General features: G+C 31.5%; 1 protein-coding gene across 1 annotated transcript in view; it reads left to right on the top strand.

Moving 5' to 3' along the window:
* The window catches only part of LOC136990717 (fap1 adhesin-like), a 150942-nt gene that overhangs the window by 108218 nt on the left and 20744 nt on the right, over positions 1-21980 (top strand). The window contains exons 39-43 of the mRNA XM_067289137.1: positions 77-136; positions 6261-6308; positions 13160-13243; positions 16441-16500; positions 18821-18871. Of these exons, the coding sequence (XP_067145238.1) occupies positions 77-136; positions 6261-6308; positions 13160-13243; positions 16441-16500; positions 18821-18871 (303 nt within the window). The remainder of the gene's footprint in view (positions 1-76; positions 137-6260; positions 6309-13159; positions 13244-16440; positions 16501-18820; positions 18872-21980) is intronic.

The following is a 21980-nucleotide window of genomic DNA, read 5'->3' as shown; positions in this document are numbered from 1 at the left end:
TTATAAAATAATTCTGATGCCCTTAGTTATTGTGAAGAGAATATTAACTTTTGTAAATGAATTTTATCTTTTCTAGTTCTTAAAGAAATTATAAATTCAATAGAAAAAGAAGAAATTGCTGTGAAAGATAATAAAGGTTGTTATTTTCATTTAAATATTGATTAAATTTAACTAAAGATGTGTTATTATTATGTCTTTCTTATTATAACAGTTTAGGCCCTATGTGTTCTTTAATATTCACCAAAGTTTGTAAATTTGTATCAAAATTTTAAATATAATTGGTTTGCATCACAACATCCAAGCTAATACTGTATTTTCGCAGAATGACTGGCATATAAATGGGAGGGACCGGCATGTCGGAAACCCCGGAGTTATCGGAAAGTTGGTTAAACTGTGACTAAAATATAAAATTAATCAGATCTAACAAAACTAGTCGTTAATTACGTGTTAAAGAAAACATTCTTCCGAGTACAATAAAATAATATTGTAATTTGACCAACTACAAATCACGAAGAGCATTTTTGTGTATAAGACAATAGGACTAACTTATTGATATTAGTAGTAGCAGTAATTAGTCAGTGTGGGCTACACTGACCATCTACCCTGACCTTAAAAATAATACCTTCCTTTCAAATTTTACACCAAGCCAATGTTAATTGGTATAAGCTGATATAATTTACAGCAAGTTTCTTAAATTTAATGTGTTTATTTTAGTGTTTATGAATTAAATAACAATAAAATACATACCAACTGCCATATAATGTCTGGCTATATTTCAATGATAATAATTTGAATTACAGATTAATTTGTCCCTAGAGGAGGTGCTAGATGCTATCTCAACTCATATTTATGTCCAATTAAATTTTTGCTTCAATATCAATAACTGTCTGTGGTAAGCATACAAAGTTTAACTGATGATAAAGTTTGGAGTATAGATTGTTTAGCTAAGCTAAATGGCAGCCAAGATGTGACCCATTACACTGAAACCCATAAATAATGCACAGAAATCAAGTGTTTGGCAATTTTAAATATAAACTACTACATAAATCAGTTTATATTATAATACTATGTATAATTTATTATTTTTGTTCTATTTTTTTCTTTGTTTTATTTTTATAATGTGCTACATTTGTTTTATGTTTTTATACTGCGTGGTCTTTGTTATACATTCGTTTCAGTATTTTAGGATTTGTTATAGAGCGCAATTATTGAATGATGTGAAGCATTATCTGTAAAAATTGAACAAATAAATATAAAATAATATAACTAAATGGCCATGCAGTACAATACAGATATGATTTCATTTTCTTCAAATATCTTTAGTTTCAGTACATAGCAATGATTATTTATTATGAATTTAGAAATTTTTTAATCCTAATCGGTATTTTATATATCATATTTTTGTGAATTGTCTGGCGTATCAGTCTATCTGGGAGAGACCATAAAATCATATTTCAGTATGGTAAAAATCAGCATGTCAGTTTAAATGAAGTTATGCGTCCCTCTCTACAGGGTCCATTGAAAAACAAACGAGCTTTTATTCTAAAACTGTGAAACTGTCAGAATATTATATTAAAAACTATGATTATATCTTTAATTTCTTCATTTTGTCTTTTTTCTAACGATCTAAAATACTTGCAGAATTCTGAAAGTGCTTTTTTTTATGTGTATTTTATTTATAAATATCCTATGAAACCCAATTTATTACTAAAACACTGTTAAGAACTGATTCTTTTCTTCCAGTTTATTCTAAAATTATTTAATTAAATTTTAATTATTACATTTAATACAAAGTTTAAATATAGGTTGAGAGTAGATGTTTTATGGTCCTTTTAAAACTGTGAAAAGTATTGACTAATATTTGGGCCAGTACAGTATTTGGTGTGCTCAAAAAGTAAGTTCCAGTCAAGAGCTATTTCAAAGCTATCCTTGCACTGCTTTAGTGCACAGTTAAATGTCACAATGCTGCTCTAGCATTGTGGTGGCATAGTGTTAAGTACATATATTTACATGTATATATTGTTTGCATTGAAGTATTTGTTATAAAAACTGTGGAAGAAACATATACCTTGCACATAGAATTCTGGTCCTATACTTGTTGGTAAAGAAAGTTATGCCCCAGATAGAATTGTCTGAATTTTGCTAAAATTCCATAGCCTAGAAATACTTACTTTAAGTGTGACCGGGGGGTCGGCACCTCTTTGGTGTCACGTCAGGTCTGACACCACCGTGTCTCGGCTGACACGGAAGCCGCGGCGATTCTACGATTGGTCGCGCGAGCGGTCGCGTTTTTCGGGCGATTGGATTCGGGTTGGAGGACAGGAGATAACAGAGGCCATTTTAACAAAACATAACGTATATTTAATTGGAACAGGATTCATGTACATTATCAAGGGTCTAGTGACGCGATTTACGAGAGAGAGAGCTTACAAACGGGTTCAGCATGGTGATAAATACCTTGTGAAAGGATATTCGTAGATTCTGGCAAACGGAGGGCGACGTTCCAGTCTCAGCAAAAGTCTTAGTCCTGGCGTTGGGCCTACGATGATTTCGGTAACGGCACTAACGGGTTCGGTGTTGCTATCCTTAGTCCGCGGGACTTGGCACAAAATCCAGGGAAGGTAGCGCACTATGTAAAAAGTACTGCTGCATGAGAGGCTATCCGAGCGACAACTGCTCGAATTCTCGTAGTATTGTTGTTCTTTTCGATGCACTTTAGGGCGAAGGTGATGAGAATTGCGTCTGAGAACTAAACAGAGAATACGTTCTCACATAGAAAGTTGACAGTTAGTTGTTAGTAAGTGACAACAAGACGACAACTATGACGTCATGGAAAATTTCCAGTAGGTTCGAACTTCAGACACTTACATAAGTGTTTATATGAATATAATAGAGGTGTTAGCTAAAATACATACTCTTTCTTTATTTAACAATATGGTTTGTAGCTACACTATTTATATTTTATTTTGTATGCATTTAGTGTGCTAAAGCATACTAAATGCATAAAAACTCTTTGTGTTTTTTTTAGTTTTTTAATTTTATTTGTAATTTTCATTATGATCTTGCAGATGGCTGCTTATACAGCCAAAATGTTCAGTTAGTAAATAATTTTTATAATAAAAGTTGGAGTGGTTTAATAAAATACAGCTACATTTTAGACTACAATCAGCTATGTAAATAATTACAGTTGTGGTCCAGTTGCATGCTAGACAATGACACCAGAATGCCTTAAAATTGCAACTCCAATATCCTATAAAAAGACTTGCAGAGACAGAGACTCTGTTCAGAATTTTCAGTGTAACTGTTGTTTGGAAGTGTTCAAATGCCAGACATGATTATATGATGCAATCAAAGACATTATTCACAGCTGATAGAGTTTCAGAAAGACCACATAATTGAGCCGAGGGAAGCAGGACAGTCATTTGGCCGATTTGTCTGTCATCTGGGTTGTTACAAGCTAAGGAAGTTTTGGGGCAGCTGATATGTGAAGACACACATATCAGCCGCCCCAAGCTGATCTGGACACCCCAGACAAACCATCTGAAAAGACTATTATATGATTATGAGACAAACAGCCGCAATACATCTTTGACATCTTTGCAATGCATTTAGCACAAGCCTTGCTACAGAATTCCAGTATCATTGACAGGCAACTAGTAGAGGAAAATTTGCATGTGTAGTAACTGCTATACATCCTGCCATTAGCACCCAACATGTTCAGCTTTGTTTGCATTAGTGTCATGACAGAGAAGCATGGACTGCTATGAACTGGCAGTGTGTTTCCTTCACTAACAAACCCCACTTTCATTTGGCAACAGTGACCAACTACTGTGTTAGTCTGGAGGATCATTTGACAAGCATCTTTCCCACTTTTACTGTTGATCAGAGTTGCCAGATAGTGACATCTACTGGTAGCCAAGCATAATAAAAAATGTAGCCCACATTAGCCAAATTGATACATATTGATAAAAAGAGTAGATAGATGCTTTTTGCTGATCATTTGTAACACTGAAATTTCTTTGGTAAAAAAGTTACTTTTATAATTCCTTTATTGTATGTAATTAACAAATTTTTAAGCAGTAAAAAACATTTTAGTTTATTTGATGTCTGTAAATATAAACAATTTTAATGTGTGTTTTTTATTTTATTAATAACACATTCTAAATATTAAAAGTTTTCTTTCCTACTTAAGACTAATTTATTCATTTTCCATCCTTCATGTTAATAAAAACACAAACTCAGTTTTTCCTGCCAAATTTCATTCCATTAATTTTTTATTCCAAGTAAAAATTCTGCATTTATTTCTTCCAAATAGGGTTGAGGCACTGTTGTATAGTTGATTGCAGATCTATTTATGATTTTAAAAAACTGTTTTGACATTTTTATCATCTAAATCTGAATCTCTGAAAAATCAGTGATTATAAAAGATTCCAACAGATATTAGTAAATCAAAAACTCCTATTATCTATATAAAACATGTTGATGAAAAAAATTATTAGGAAGATCTGTGTTGTTTACAAGAGCAAGTATAAAAAATACAAAAGAAAAATTTCTAACAAAATATTGAGCAGGTCTTAGGATCTTTCCTTATCCATCTTGGCCTTCATATTTAAGTTCAGTTCCAATTATAGTACTTCCAAAAACTCACAAGAAGAATCTTAAAGTGAAATGATTTATAATGAATGTGAAAAGTAATGTGAACAAAAGCATCCAATCATGTGAAAATATTAACTGATCAATAACAGGGCATGTATGCCTTTGTTAAGTACAGTTTAAAAATATGCTTGGATTACAGTTAACTTGACCATTCAGATCTGTAATGGAAATAAAAATGCTACTGACAAAGCTAAACATACAATCACAAAGTTGATATAGAGTTAACAAAGAACTGAAACACTTAGTTGATTAGTGCATTTAAAACTTTTGCTCTAAACTTTAAATTCTTTTTAATTAACAATAAAATTTTATTAATAGCCCAAATTAATAAACCAGGAGAAAAGGAGCAAGTAGATCAAACAAAAAGTAGGAGCAAATTTGGAATCAGCAGAGCCAAAATCGTCAACAAATAGCCCAGTTTGCCAACTCTGATGTTGAGTGGCACACACTGCCCCATTGCTGGCATAATGGTCTAGAGGGGCTAGCTCTTATGACAATTGGTCATCCATAGTAATAGCTAGTAATAGTACAAGGGATATTGACAGAACAGCAGCATGCTCAGGAAATCCTGCACTCTCAAGGCAGCTATTTTCCAGAATGTAGTGCTCAGTCAAACACAGCTAAGGTTTCCTAGGAATGTCTTTCACATTGTCACACTTCCTTACCCTGCCCAGTCTGCAGATTTATTGCCCATCAAGCATTTGCAAAACCTGATGGGACTCCAGATTTAGCCGTCTACAAGTGTGTGGGATCTAGAATGACAATTGCAATATCTGCAAGAAAATCTGTAGTAGGATAGCATACGATTCCTGTATGTCATAATGTCCGATTGTTTCGTCAATTGGATCTAGACAATAGGAGGTCCTAGAAGGCAATAGCAGTACTAAAGATTGCTTTTAATTATATTGTTCTTACACAGGAAATTGTCCCTTTGCTATGATATTGTAATCACTCATTATTATCATCATTATGTTCACAGAAATAAAATTTTATTTGTTTCCAGTTCCTCCTCCTTGATGCATAACTTTTTAGTGAATGAGTGTATTTATGGAACTACACTTGGACTACATTGACTGCTTTGTCGTAGAGATAAAAACCTCTTCTAGGTGATGTGTTTCTTCAGAGGTCCAAACAGATGATAGTCACTAAGTGCAAAGTCTAGATTGTACGGCAGATGGCGTATAACCTTTCAGCAGTACTGCTTAAGCCATTCAACAATAGCGTGGGCTATGCATAACTAACATTATGCCATGTACTGTACATTCTGTAACATTCAAGCAGTGGGGGTCACAGTTATAAAATACATCTTGATCAGAACTTATATTTGAAATTCATTGAATATTTTCGTCTTTTTAATTACACACATTTCTAATAGTAGTTATTTTTCAGTCACAAAACTAGAAAATTATAATTTATAAGTTGTTTTTATTTTAAATTATAATTCATAATGAGCATTAATTAATCCATTTTATATAAATATTTTAAATTCTATTAAAGTGAAACGAGCACCAATTCAAAATTAATTAAAATGTAAATTTTATTAAAATATTTATATGCATTTATTTTTTAAGCTCTTATTATTAAATTTAAAATTTTCAATTTAGAAGCTGAAAAAAGAAAGAAAGAAATGTTGCATCAAGAGATAGCAAAAGGTAGTAATAAACATTTATATATAATTTATATTGTTTTTTCAATATGTATATACTTTAATTAAAATTTTAATTTAAAAAAAGTTGCCAGGACAATAATTATAAACTTAGAAATTTTACAAAGAAAAAATTCTCAAACAGATGATATATTAAAAGTGTCCTCAAACTTCATCACTTCACACACATTAGGAATTAACAATCTCGTGGCAGAGTTGACCATTCTTTAGAGGCTACTTTTCTGTCTCAATATGTAAAATGTTACAATCTTCCCTCTGGAGATGAAGATGGTACAGTCGATTAAAAAAGTTTGAGGACGCTTAATAAATTGTCTGTGTGAGAATTTATATATATAAAATTTCTTACTTCATAAAAATTTTAATGTTTCAAAACATTACTGTATTTTTGTAGAATGACTGGCATGCCCCACATAAATGGGGAGACCGGCATGTCGGAAACCCCGGAGTTATCGGAAAGTTGGTTAAACTGTGACTAAAATATAAAATTAATCAGATCTAACAAAACTAGTCGTTAATTACGTGTTAAAGAAAACATTCTTCCGAGTACAATAAAATAACATTGTAATTTGACCAACTACAAATCACGAAGAGCATTTTTGTGTACAAGACAATAGGACTAACTTGTTGATATTAGTAGTAGCAGTAATTAGTCAGTGTGGGCTACACTGACCATCTACCCTGACCTTAAAAATAACACCTTCCTTTCAAATTTTACACCAAGCCAATGTTAATTGGTGTAAGCTGATATAATTTACAGCAAGTTTCTTGAAATCAATATGTTTATTTTTTGTGTTTTTGAATTAAATAACAATAAAATACACCAAAAAAAAAATCACTTTCACAATTCCACAAGTATTTTAGGTCGTTAGAAAGAAGACAAAATGAAATTAAACATATAATTGTAGTTTTTGATGTAATGCTGACAAATTCACAGTTTTATAGGACATAAATTATTTGTTTTTTTAATGCACTCTCTAGAGAGGAATCTATAGCCTCACTTAAAAATGCATGCTGGCATTCCCCAGGGATAAATCAGCATGATTTATTCCTGGGGAATGCCAATTTTTACCATACTGAAATATCTGATTTCCTGGTCTCTCTTCGATAGACCGGCATGCCAGTCATTCCACGAAAATATGGTATTATTTTAGAAAAATATAACAAAATAATCAACAGATAATAAACAATTAATAGTTGATCATTGTTTGTTGGTTAATGTTATTGTAGCTATTCATTATATGATGGTCACTTCATGATAGGTTAGTATTGTCTACAGATTTATAAATGTAAATCTCCCTAAAAACTGAATGTATTTAGAATCCAAAACAACAAAACACCATAAATTCAATTTATTCAAAGAACAAACATTTTCAGCCTTTTTCAAAGGTCATCTTCAGGTTCTAGAGATGGAGTACAAATCAAATTGAAAATCAAATTTAAAAGTATTTATTTGATACTTCTAATATATAAAATGTGTTAATGAACAAAAGTTTGTTAATGTGTTTTCTGTGTATGGATGAAATGTCTTGCACTATCTTTCAAAGATTCATGTATTATATAATAAATGGATACAGATATCAAATTTTTATCAGGTTATCTTTCTTTGTTTTGATATTTGGAAATGGCAATTCTATCGAAATGTCCAATTTATATTTTTCTGAATTTTTTGCTATGAATGTATTATAAATTATGATTTAAAAAATTTCTAGAAGTTGTATTTTTAATTGTTTCATTTTGTTGTTTTGTAGCACAAATGTATTGCATATGCTTTGAAATATATTTCATTTAAAAGTAATGTTTAAAAAAAATTTAAACTTTGGATTTAGTTATTAATTAATTCTAAATATCCAAGTGAAAAATAGTATATTAAATTGAATCTTAAAAAAAAGATGTGTAAGTTCACAGACTGTATAAATATCTGTAATACAAATTAATTGGAAGAAAGATATTTGAAATCTCTTTTAGTTATCTGCAAATCTTTAAGCTAAAGAAAGTGAATTGTATTGTTGGCTGTGTTTCATAAAAGATGTTCAACTTTCATTTTTTATTTCCCATTCTTCTTAGTGATTTGATGTTTTTTAGTATAACAACAATTTATATAACTTTTTTGTTGATATTTTTGAATGCAACATTATTTTCAGTAGAATTTTATGGTAATTTTTGGAATCAATTTTGTTTCTTCTGCACAGTTTCAGTATAATTATTAGTTGTTGAAAACTCAATTAAAAACTTTTTCTTTTGAATTTGTAGTTTATTATGTAGAGTTTTTTTAAGATTTCTATATTATTATTATTATGTTGGGTTTAGGGGTTATACTCGGTTGACACCGGTGTTCGTGTACTATGCCGGACCAAAGTCGAGGCATAGCAACCAAAACAAAACAAAAATTACGTTAAGTGTGTCAGTGTATGTATGTGTATTTAGGAATTTCCTAACAATATGACATGTATTCAATATAATGGCCTTCTGTAGTGTAATGTATGTATTTCTATTCAATTGTAATGTTCCCAGGCTTTTGTGTAGTGTGTTTGGTATGACACTTGTACAGGAGAGAACAACAGGTACAATAAACACCCTATCCATCCTCCACAGATGACCAGGATATATCCTGGGTGAGCTCTGTGTACTTGCTGATTTTTTCAGTGAACGTGTTTTGTATATTGAGTGTTTGGAATGGATATGTCTGTAACGTATGTGATTTTATTGTGTTTGTCAATGAGTGTGATGTCTGGTCTGTTGTTTTATCTGTGATTATGGCTCTGTCATAGTACAGTTTGTGCGTGTTGTTTTCCAATACTGTCTGTGGGATGTGTTTGTAGTATGGTTTGTGGATGTCTAATAATTTGTATTTTTCCACAAGCTCTTTGTGTATTATATTTGCTACTTGATTATGTCTATGTAAATAATCTGTCTGTGCTAAGAGCTTGCAACCAGAAATGATGTGTTGCATATTTTCTGGATGATGCGACATTTTCTGCATGTGTCATTTGTGAGTGTTGTATCTTTGAGTATGTGTTTTCTGTAGTTTTCAGTATTTATGACCTGATTCTGTATGGCAATCACGAATCCTTCCGTCTCCCAAGAGGCATCCCTGAACTAACTATCTGTTTGATGTGGTTTTGTCAACAAATTCCTGGGCCAGGTTGTAGGAATGCCTGCCGTGGAGTGCCTTTTGAACCCACGATTGCTTAATGTTTGCTTTAATTGCTTTTTTATATATTGTGTCATGTCCATGTGTTGTGAGTGTAAATTTAATGGTGTGTTGTTTGAGTCTGCTAGAGTTACTGCTTTATGTAATTGTGATGTTTTTTTTTTTTTTTGTAGAAAAACTCTCGCAGTGTTTGTTTGTAGTGAAGGTTAACTATGTCGATCAGACCACCATCTTTACGTGCAAGGGTTAATCTTTCTATGGTGGATTCTGGATGATGATGTTTATGCTTAGTTAGTGTTGTTCTTGTTTTCCTTTGGAGTTGTTCAAGATCTGTGTGAGTCCAATGTATAACTCCAAAAGAATAAGTGAGTACTTGGACAACTGTATTGCTTTAACTGTGTTTTTCAGTTCTGCATAGTGTTTTGGAAGAATGCAACAAGTGATAGATGTATTTTGTACATGTGTAGAATATGTAGCAGCCAACTGTGTGGAACCACTGTCAAATGCTTTTCTGTAGTCTATATATGCCATGTATATGTTTCTGTATTTTGTTTGTGTGCTTGCTGTATAATGACTGAATCTATAGATAACTGTTCTTGCATCCCCTGTGATTTCTACAACAACCTTTTTGTTGTTCTGTAAGAATGTCGTGTTCTTCAACACGTTTGTATATTTTGTTTGCAGTACAGGATGTTGTGAGGTTAACCGTGGGTAGGAGATAGAAGATGATTTTTCTCTTCTCTACTTCTTGTCGGCACAAGACCTTGAGGTCAACCTCATTTGTCGAAGAGATGACTAGGGATCGAGTGGTCAACGTTTTCTTTTGGACGAGGATCGTTGGATCCTGTTTACGTCAGGAACTGACACCAATCTATCAGTTCCTCACGGATAGATACGCATTTTTCGAGTTTGAAGAACTGACGGATCAAATGAGTGATCCCGTATTTAGTTCCAGGTTCGAACGGAGGAGATGATAATGGAGGAAGAAACGCACACCACTTTGTATTTCAATAAAAAATACCTGTTTATTTTGGAATGAATAAGGAATACATTAATTAACATAATCGGAAGAGTTATTTACATATCGAATCGAATTACCAGACCACGTCTCGCTTGACTAGAGAGAGAGCTTACAAAACATCATGAGTAGAGTAAATACCTTGAGATGATGATACCTTGGAAATCCTGAGATTATTGACAAAGTTCCGAAGAACGTAAGTTCGTTAGGATTTGAAGTCAGATTGACGAAAGTTTGATGTAAATGATAAGGACGGATGGATCCTTCAACAGATGAATGGTGAAATGGCGGGAGACGATAATCCAAGGCACACACACATACTTGACAATTGTCGAAACTTTTCTCACTCTTACGTCATCGTTCGTTTTCCTTTTATTTCGGATTCTCAGTTTCTAGATTTTGCGATATACATCGGGGTGAAAGTCTCTTTTGACCAATGGTGAATTAAATGACATAATCATTTTTCAACAGTTAACTCATCTTCTACAAGGAAGTATTGCCATGGGAACGAAGGTTTACAATTGATTCTTTATGAGAAAATTTGTCGGGTGTTTTTCCGTTTTTTTGTTTCTGTGGTTGAATTAACCCTAACTTTCTAACATCGGTTGGAAAACAGCAAATAAAACAAAAGATTTAAATCGAATCTTGTTATTCTTATATTCGGGCCCTCACAATGTCAATAATTTGTAGTGTTGGAAGACATGTAATTGGTCTGTATTGTCATGTTATTGGTCTGTGAAATTGTTGTTGTTAGGTTTTATGTAGGTGATGCCCTGCATAAGAAATTTCAGCATGTCTTGTGGATTGATGATGATATGTGTTAGGTGTTTAGCTAGTTCCTGGTGCAGCAATGTAAACTTTTCTTACCAGAAGTTGTGAATTTTGTCTACACCAGGTGTCTTCCAGTTATGTGTTCTGTTAACAGTGTATTGGAAATCATATATGTTTATTTCAGCACAGGGCATAGTTGGTATGTTGTGCAAGCTTTTGCTCTCCTCCTCAATTCAGCCTGCATCAGCATTGTGTGTAACAGCACTGGACCAAAGAGAAGACCAATAAGTTGTGAGTTGTTCTTCTGTTGGTGTGCCACTGTGCTGTGTATCAGTGTTTGTTTTGGTACTAATTTGTTTGTAAAAGAGTTTTTTATTGTTTGTAAATAACTTATTTTGTTGTTTTCGTAGTGTACTTGTTTTGTATCATTTGAGTCTATGTGCTTTAGCTGCGAGTTTTTGTTTTAGTGTATCAATGTATTCTGTAATGTGTGTGTTGTGACATTCCTGTTTTGTGTGTGTTTTGATTTTCTTGAAAATGCTTTTGAGTTGTTTCTTTAATTTGGGTGTTATGTATTGAGTCAGCCTGCCTAATTGCTGTCTAATTCATTTATTTGTGTTTCTGTTCTTCTCTCCTAGGCAGGTTTGTGATAGAATTGTGTTTTGTGTGTATCTGTCTTTGATTGTATTTTTCAGTCCATGGTGTGTCACTACTGTGACTGCCCCAGCATAAATTAATGTATGAATGTCTGCGAGTGTAAAAATTGAATGAATGTAGTGTGGTAGTAAGTGAGTGTTTACATAATTTAGTGTTTTTCCTACTACCTTTGACGTGTTGATTTTTGGTATTTGTGGTTTTTGTTTGGGATCTGTACCTGTGTATTTAGTGAGTGTTTCCTGAAATATAAGTGAGAGCGTATTAACTAAATCCATGTCTATGTTATCAGTGATGGATGAGGAAGTGTCTGTAGTATCATTAGTGGTAATTGTTGTATGTGTGTTATTATCAATGCTTGTTGCTGGATTATCCTGACAGGTTATGTGATCTTCATTAATGTTAAATGTTTCTGTCTGTTGATATATTTGATCAGCAACCTGTTGTTTGATAAGTTTGAGTGTTGTTTGTGGGACAAGGTTGTTGTGTATAATTGTTCTTTTTTTGATCAACAACCCTTTGTTCGGTGATAGTGAGGTGAGGATATTGTTGTGTGTACGCTGTCACATTTGTTTTTGTTTTGTGATGGTGTAGTAAGTACGAATGATAAATTTGTTCATTTCTATTGTCCATTTCATCTGTTGGCATGGTTTTCCAGCCTTTGCGGTCTGTGGATGCATTGCCACAGAAACACCAAGGCTAGGTTGGTTCCTCACATCTGTTGATGGCATTGCAGTAGCCATGCTTGGGCCGGTGCTGTTTTTGCCACCGGTAACCAAGGGAGACTGTGGCTTATTTTTTGAACGTGAGCCTCTGCCTAAGTCACGAATGCGGATCTTGTTAACCCGGGCGACGTCCGAGCCGGTATCACACTTTGATCTGGTTACTATCATGATAAATATCTCCACAGAATGTGGGTGTGGTCACTCTTAGCTTCATTTCTCCCCATAGACCTTACTGGCATGGGTGTCCCTACCAGGAGCTTGTGCTCCAGTTTGCATTGCCCTATGGATCAGTAAAATTACTGGGCTCTCCCACTATGACAATTATTATTATTTCTATTATTCTGTTTTATATAATCTATTTTTATCTTCTTTAAGTTTAAACAAATAATTTCAAACACAATTCTAAAATTTAGTTTCTTTTTTGCAATGAAATTGTAATTTTTATATTTATGCCTTTTTTTTAATTGTGAATAATTAGAAAAATTTGAAGAGTTAAATTTAATTTATTTTTATTTCAGTTTTGAAACAAATTATTATCTCAATAGAAAAACAGGTACCAGAAGGTCAAAAACAGGACATCTTATATCAGGATGTGATCAAGGGTAAGTTGTTTTATTTTAACAAGAAATATAGTTTTATAAAAATGTACAAGTGCAATAAATAACTTCTAAAAGAATGGGATATATTATTATATATTTTATATAATAAAAATAAAAATAGATTTGAAAACAAAATGTTTCTTTGCCAAAAACTTTCATTTTTAATTCTAAAGAATTTTGAGGTCAAAATGCATAAACAGAAAGACATTAAAGTAACTAATACGATATAATATTCTATAGGTTGATATTCACGCCAAATATTGTGTAGTAGAATGGAGCAATCCCTGAGATCAGTGTTATATGTGCATTTTATCATAAGTACTTTTGACAAACCTATAGTCGTTGTTGTCAGGCGAGTACAGAAAATTAATAAAAGCAAACAGAAATATTCTGATGAAGAAGAACAGAACAAATATTATTCAAATTAAAACTTTTGACAACACTGTTAAGAACAAGCAACAAATATTCAAATATGTTCAAAATTGAACAAGCAGCAAGATACGTAATATGCAAAGTGACGCATGCGTGGATCTAGGCACACGTTATAAGTATGATGGACGATAAGGATAGTTATTTAACCACTTATACAGCATGACCATACACTGGGCTGGTCGAGGGTAGGAGTGTTGCATGTATCTAAGGTTGTAGTAAGAAGGGATTCCCATATAAAAAACAAGTTTTAGCAGCTCTTGAGCATAATTGTTTGGGACCACAGCGGGTTGTAACCCTGCTCAAGCACCATTTTTGTAAGTTCTGTAGTGTGCCTTCCCTTCACAATGACCTCTTGGTGTTCCGCAAGACAGCGAGTAAACACAAAGTATGTTGGGGCCACAAGAAGAATGCCTGGTAAAATTTTTTTTAAACTTTCACTGCTTTCTTATCAAGAAATGAATCATTAGAGACAGGAATAGGTCAGATTAGTGTTATTGATGGAGTAGAATATTTGATTAAAAAAACATGTGGTGACAAACAAAAATTTTAGAGCCTTAACTGTAATATTATAAAAGTTAATGTTAGATATGATAAGAATTAGATGGCAATTTCAAAATATGTGATCATTTAATTGTATGTAAATTTACTGGTTAAGATATATATAGTAGTGAAGATCAAGCTATAAGACATCCTTTTGAGCATTATAGAAAATCTTATATTGTTATTTAAGGAATAGAAAATATTGTAATCTTAAATGAGAGGAAATTAATTAAATCTTGACCATATTTAAAAATATGGCTGTTTTTAAATATGTGAAGGATTTATTAAAGTGAGTGTGCAAGGTACATCTAAATTTAAAGTTTATTTTATTTCTCAAGAATGGTAAAGCACACAAACATGAAACATATATTATTTTTTAGCCTAGTCTTCCTGCAACATCACATACTTTTCACACTGATATCATCTTGATTGGATGGCTGCTGCAAATATGCCTACTGAAGAAAAGACATGCTATTTCTTGCATGAGATGAAAACGTTCATTCACAAAGGACATTCTTTGGATATTTGGAGATAGCAAAAATCATTTTGAGTAGGCAGCATGATGAACCACTTCAGTCTTATTCCTCTTGAAAAAGTACTGCACTAATTGAGAATGATGGGCTGGTATCCTGATAAAAGCGGAACTTTTTGACTTTTTTTGGCTATTTCTGATGCATAACAATAGTGGTGGAATTCAGCCAGTTCACACTAGTTCAACAGAACTGCTTTGTAAAATATGTTTAGTATGGCAAACTAGTTGTTAAAAGTGTACATGTAATATCTGTTTAGGAAATTTATCACAGAATGATTTGGCAACATAAGACCAGGATTGCCAGGCTTTCTCTGATGAACCATTAAGACAATGGTTCATCAGAGGGCTAATGGATCATCATTGTTGTCGTTATTGTTGTATCCCACTAGCTCGCAACTTGACATAGCTGATTATAGAACCAATATGCTGCTGTGGGTGCCTTTGATTCACAGTAGCTTTGTACAATGCCCTACCATAATATTCAATTAGAAACAGTTGTTTCTGCTTTGCTGAAAGTTAATCTTTTCAGTTGTAGCTCTGAGTCAATCATTTTCTGCCATGTATTTTTAAGTGCAATATTTTCAATCTGCAGGTTTTGGTATCCAAAGGAGTTGTATGCCAAACAGAATTTATCCATTCTAAAAACATGACCAAACCACTGTATCCCAAAATTGTGCCATTTCATACCATCTGAGTGTTGCAATAAACATAACAATGGAAGGTAGAAATAATCAAACTGTTTATATGGTTTTTGTTTTGATATTTTTTATATCATAATAATTGATTTATATAACTACAAATGTTATCCTATGTAAGGGTTTGTCACACTGATTGACCAATGTAACAAATTTTAAAAATTTTCTACTTCTACTGTACACAATTTAAAGAATTTTTAAAATGTGTTAGATTGGTCACTTGGTGTGATAAACTCTTATGTAAGATATTTGTTTGTATACCTTATATAACCTTATATACCTTGTAACCTTATATAATCAAGTACTATATTTCTAATATAATATAAAGGTTAGAAGTACTGTACGAAATAATCTAATAATCTTAATGTTTGTACTTATTTTTTGCCTGGACAATGCTGGGCTTACCTGCTAGTAATTATTAAAACTAATACAAGATGGCAGCTTATCCACTTATTTCTAGTCAAATTAATTAGTAACCAATCATTAATGTAACCTAAAAACAGCCCAATATTTTGGAAGATCATTTGACAGTAATGATCTAGATTTAGGGAGTAGGCAAGCTTTGTTCACTAAATTAAATTTAAGAAAATTATTCTTTCTAAGAGAAGAATTGGGAAATTTTTAAAAAATGAAATGAAATGTATTTTATAATACTTAAGTTTTAATATTTTTTGAATTGTTTTTTTTTTTTTTTTTTTGAAAAAAATTTATTCCTTGAAAGTAAGCAGACATTCCCAAAAGCACTTTGATTTTAATCATTTCAGGATTCAGTATAATTTTCTTACATTATTTTGCTTAGTTTAGAGAGTTTTTAAATTGACTAGATTAAATTTCTCTTCAATAAAATATGCTAATGAAAATATTCTGCTGCAGTTATATAGTATTACTGTCCTGAAATACAAATAGATAATATAATTAAATTTTCTATTTTGTATTGAAGACATAGTTATTATTTGTCATGTATTGCACTTTATTTTTAATTATTACTTATTTTTCTATAGTTCTTGAACAAGTTAAAAGTTCAATAGAAAAACAAGAAATAAATGAAGAGGTTAGTAATGGTAAGTATGAAAATGCCAACAGTTTTTATATTTATTTTCAGAAAATTAAAAGTGTAAAGAATACTTATTGAATTATAGTATAACCCCATTTATCAGGCTCAAACAGGACCGATGATCAAAAATCCAGATAATCCAGAAAATTCATTAGCGACATAAATAACACAATTTATACAGTAGATATTTTATTTTATATTTCTAATTTCTTCTCCATTGTAGCAACCACACTCTTTCTTTCAGATATCATTTCCATAGTGTTTACTTTACTTCTGAAAATGTTGAAGGTGACTGAAACTTAGCCAAACAATAGTAGATATGGGTATCAAGTGAATAATAACTCACAATGACTTATTTTACTCATTTAACACATTGACTGGAATGAGAAGCATAGCATTTTTATTCAATGGGAAAGTAGCAATTTTTTATAAATGAAAATCTTAAAAGATTAGAAAAGATTCAACAAGATATTAAGTAAACTCAAAAAACACTCCCACGAAATGCATAACAATGCACGTACGTTGTATGTCGATTTGTAGAAAACAAAGTATATTCTTGCAAGCTGCAATGTTACACTCAAGCGAGAATGCACATAAGAGTTTTTTGGTTTATATTTATTTATTTATTTTCATTTATAAGTTTTCTGTATGTCTGTCTTTCATACTTCCGAGACAAGGATTATGTTTTATAATTCAGATAAATGAGGTTCCACTGTATGACAATTTTGATATAAATCTCCTATGATCACTTTAAAATTTTTTGATTAAGTGATAAAATGATTGTGAATAAACTCAGGTTTATCATAAAAGATAGACATTATCAAAAATATTCTACAAAGTTTGTTTGTCAATAAAACTTATTTTTTGAAATTATGTTTAATTTACATAAATTTAACTAAGAAAAATCTCAGCTTGCCACTATGAAATATATTAACTTTTTCCATAGCTTAAAGAGAGAGATTAGTGATGTTCATCTCTAAAGCTATTCAAATGTTTTACCAGATTTATTCATTTTCTATGAAATATCATTTTAATGTATTTTTATTGAAAGGTTCAATCACAATAAATGTATACAAATATTTGATGATAGTAACACTTTGGATTCAAATAATATTTAGAAATTAGAAATTTGTAAAATTATGGACCAGAATGTACATTTGAGATAATTTGTGATCTGTTAAACAAACGTGAAAGAATAGGATTCCTGTGTCATATATAAAATTTAAAAATCCTAGTATCTTTACCTAGTATCATTGGAGATATTTGTTAATACCAAAAAGTACACAGCCAGAAATGAAAATCCCAACATCAAGAAGTTATACTTGGTGAGTGAAAATTATGTAGAGTATTAATCTATATGATTTATTACATTGATATGAGTTTTGAGAGTGTAACTCACAAAATATGAGTGCAGCGTCATATGAAAGTTAAATATTGTCCATTTCAGTACCTGCTGTAGTTAGTTCCAATTTGAATGCAGGCGTCTGCTTTTGCACGCATCCAATAATAGAGGTAATTAAACAATTCACACGTGATGATATGTTTCCCGAGCAGTTGCCGAGTATTTATTTCCACATCTATATACAAAATTTACAACTATATGTCAACCTTGTGACAATGTTCGACGTGTGAAGTGAAGATACAACCGGGAAAAAGCATGTCTACCAGAAGAGCGAGGTTAACCTCGGTCTGACGTCACCTAGATTGTTAACGGCAGTCGACCACCGTGTTGCCAACTGCCGCAACCTAGTATAACTCTCCTCGGCGTTGGGATTTCTATTTCTGGCAGTGTATCCATTGACTTGGATCATAAATTGTCTTATCTTAGAATCAAGCTTTAATGTTTCTTTCAAAATTTTCTCTAATATATAAATATTTCTCTTCTCACATCCAAAAGCAATTTTCAGTATATTTTATAATCCAAAATATCATTAATTTTTACACATTTATCTACTTAGAGTATAGTGATAATTATTAATTTAAAAATGTGAATAGAAACTTAATATTCATATTTGTAAAGTTTATATTTATTTTTATAGGTTAATACTGGAATTCACATTTAATTTTAGTATAAAACTCCATAATACTGTGTAAGAAATAATCGTGTCATTAGATTACATTTAAAATGTTGAGTAACAAAAATAGATAAATAAATAATGAAATATTCTGAAAGTAAGAAGAAAAACTATCGGAGACAAATTTTTTTCAGAAGCAAAAATTAAATTTAATTTGTTTTTCATTTTCACTTGATCATATTTACATTTTCTTATAATTCACTTAACTAATTGTTAAATATGTAATTTACTATTGTCATTGTTTTTCTTTAGTGCTTGAAAGAATTACTAGTTCAGTGGAGAACAAATTAATAACAACCAGCGGTAATTATCATTCATCTATATATAAGTTATATAATGTTTAAAGAAATAAATTTTTAATTTATTAGTAATTAGACTAATTTAGATTATTTAAAAATTAATAATTATCAAATTGCGACGATTACATATTTGTGACTGTTTTTGGTATGTATTATTTTTTAGCAGAGTTAGATTAATTTTAAGTATAAACAAATAAAACTTTAAAAGTGAAAGACCAACTTTAATAAATGGAAATTTTCTTCATACTTTTGATACCAATATTTTAATAAATAATAATTTTTTATTTTTCTAAACTGAACCTTAAAAAAATTGAAAAACTTTTATATATTTTCTGAAAACTATCAGTTGATTAAATTCATATAACATTTGACAATAAAATCTGTTTCAATTTGTGTATTTGCAAAATTACTACATTACTGCAAAAGACTACTGTATGGGTATTTCAAAAAGGATGCAATCCTCTATTGTGTTTTTGTATGTAAATTTGACAACAGACAAGTTACAAAAGATGCACATGAGATATCTATGCACAATACCTTTACAACAGAAGTTGAAAATGATTTCCTGCAAGTTGGATGTGGGTTTGAAGCTGTTTCGTGATATTTTCAGCCATCTTGTGTAAGTATTGTTTTGAAAAACTACATGTTTCAGATATCTTCAGATAAAAATATGTGGATCTTGAGGGCCACAATTTTTTGAAAATCAAATGACAATCAAAAAATTTTTTCAATGTGACCATTGTTTCATTTGCAGTATGAACAGTCATGCCCTCTTATTGAAACAGTCTCTTTTATTCACATCCAGTAGTGCAATAAAATATTGAATGCAGTCATGTTAAACTTTACCAGTTACAGTTGTATCAAAAAAGAAAGGTTCATCACCCAACGATGGGAAATTGTATGCCAAACACTAATTTTTCATGCATGTAATTCTCACATAAGTTGGACTAGCACAGGACAAGGCCATTTTAATGACTAGAGAATGTTAACCTTGAGTGCTGCTACCTGATAAATATTATGCCATAAAATGTATGTGCATGTAAGTTCTGCATTCTTTTTGAAATACCTTGTATATTAATGCTTAATGCTTTATTGAGTTACTTCATTCTTCTGTGTTTTTTGTTTTTTCTTTTAATGAACTTCACACACAGTCAGTCTCCTACTTAGGCAATTCTTGACTTGCAAACATTGTAGTTATGAGTTATGATGGTCAAATGTAGTGTATTAAAAAAAATCTCTTTAGATTCCAAAAAGTCAGCAGTTGCAGTTGCTTTTTATTCAACAAATTTATTCATGTTTAACTTGAATCCAATCATGCCAAAAAGCAAAAATAAAACATGAAATGTGGATCTGCTTAGTTTGGGATTATTATACAACTATCAATTTTAAAGAAGGTTAATGTGAAATAATAATGAATTAAATAAAACAAATTAAAAACAAAATCCATTCCATGCACAAATTGCAATATTCACTCAGTATGATGTTTGATTCTTTTGAATTTCGTTGAATGGACTTACGATAGAAAGTTCAGAACAGAAATCCATCATAAGTCAAGAACTACCTGTATACCTTTGTTTTAAGGTGTTTATTGTGAAATAAATTGGGAAATGCATGTTTTTATAAAATGGCATTAAAAACATCTAACATTTCATAAAAAGGGAAAACACTTATGATTTTATTTATTTATTTTTAGTTTATGCTAGCAAATAAGTATAATTATATGCTGCTCATCTGTGCTGTGTGCTAGGTAAGGCCATCATCAGTTACCAATAGCTCCATGTCGTAGGCATAGTTACTATTATGACAAAATAAATGACAAATTTGACTACAGACTCCTGAACGTTACCTATGGGCTCTGTAATAAGATACAGTAAAATCTCCATTAACAGACACTCCTGAATAGCAGACACCTCTATTTAATAGATATTTTTACAATTCCCAGACCCTTCAAATAGGATATCTATTATATTTACCTCTAAACAATAGCTGTTGTTGTTCATAATCAACTTTATGAAAATGCAATGTCTTGCTTTCAATATTCTGAAAGAATTAATTATGTATGAAATATTTCAAACTGAAATCAAAGAATCAGTTCAAATAATCTTTCAGATGATGAATTTTGACCACAGGCATTGAATAAAGACTGGCTTAAAATAAAAATAAGGAAAGAGGGCAGGTTGGAAAAAGCCAAACAATATGCTTTATCTGTTAGAGAAGACTAATCTGATTAATTTGTCAATCACTACTTACTGTCATATGTATTAATGTTATTAAACATCTGTATTATTATGGTTGATGGTAGAAGATGCTGTGAAAGTTACAAAAATTTTTACAGGATATTATTATTATTTATTGTGAAATTTTGCCGCCCCCTAAAAGTGCCACCCAGAGCGGACCGCCCTTGCCGCCCCCACTATGCTACGCCACTGTCTTTATATGTACTACCTAGATTGTGAATATTCTCTATTGTTTATGATCCCAGGTTCTGCGAAATAATTTTATACTTATAAGGGTTCCTTAAATTGACAAAGTTTGAAGACCCCTGGCATAAACTATTGGAGAAAAGCAGAATGGAATGAATATTTTTTTTCAAACTGACTAAATTAGAAGACCAGAACCAGACCAATGCAAATCACCAGACCTGGCAACATGTAGCATACAAAAAATATTGCTACAGTAGAATCTTGTTTTAACAGATCACGGAACAACGTATTCCTCAGAATAACAGATATTTTTACCAGGTCCTACCAAATCAATATAATTTTACTTCCTTTTCTCAGATACATAACTTGGAATAACAAATATTTCTAGCACCATGTATTATAAACTTCATATTTTTTCAATGTTTAGTTAATGTTTGGATGTTTCTGGGAATTTGTAGTTTGATGATATATTTGTTATATCCAGGATATGTACAATCGAAGAATTGTATAGTGAGTCAGCAGCCGATACGATCGAGGAGGAGCTACCTAATGAACATTCTGATGTGGGTCCAAGTGTAGAGCTAAAATTTAGAAAGGAAATTGAGTATTTCCAAAAGTGGCATCAAAACTAACCAAGATGGACAAGTTTTTTAACAAATTGTGAAGTCAAGTGGGAGTGCTAATGAGCAT

This window comes from Centruroides vittatus, unplaced genomic scaffold, assembly GCF_030686945.1.
Source record: "Centruroides vittatus isolate TY-2023 unplaced genomic scaffold, ASM3068694v2 contig_134, whole genome shotgun sequence".
In the NCBI taxonomy this organism is placed as follows: domain Eukaryota; kingdom Metazoa; phylum Arthropoda; class Arachnida; order Scorpiones; family Buthidae; genus Centruroides; species Centruroides vittatus.
The sequence above is the reverse complement of the archived record's forward strand: the minus strand, read 5'-3'. Positions and strand labels throughout refer to the sequence as shown.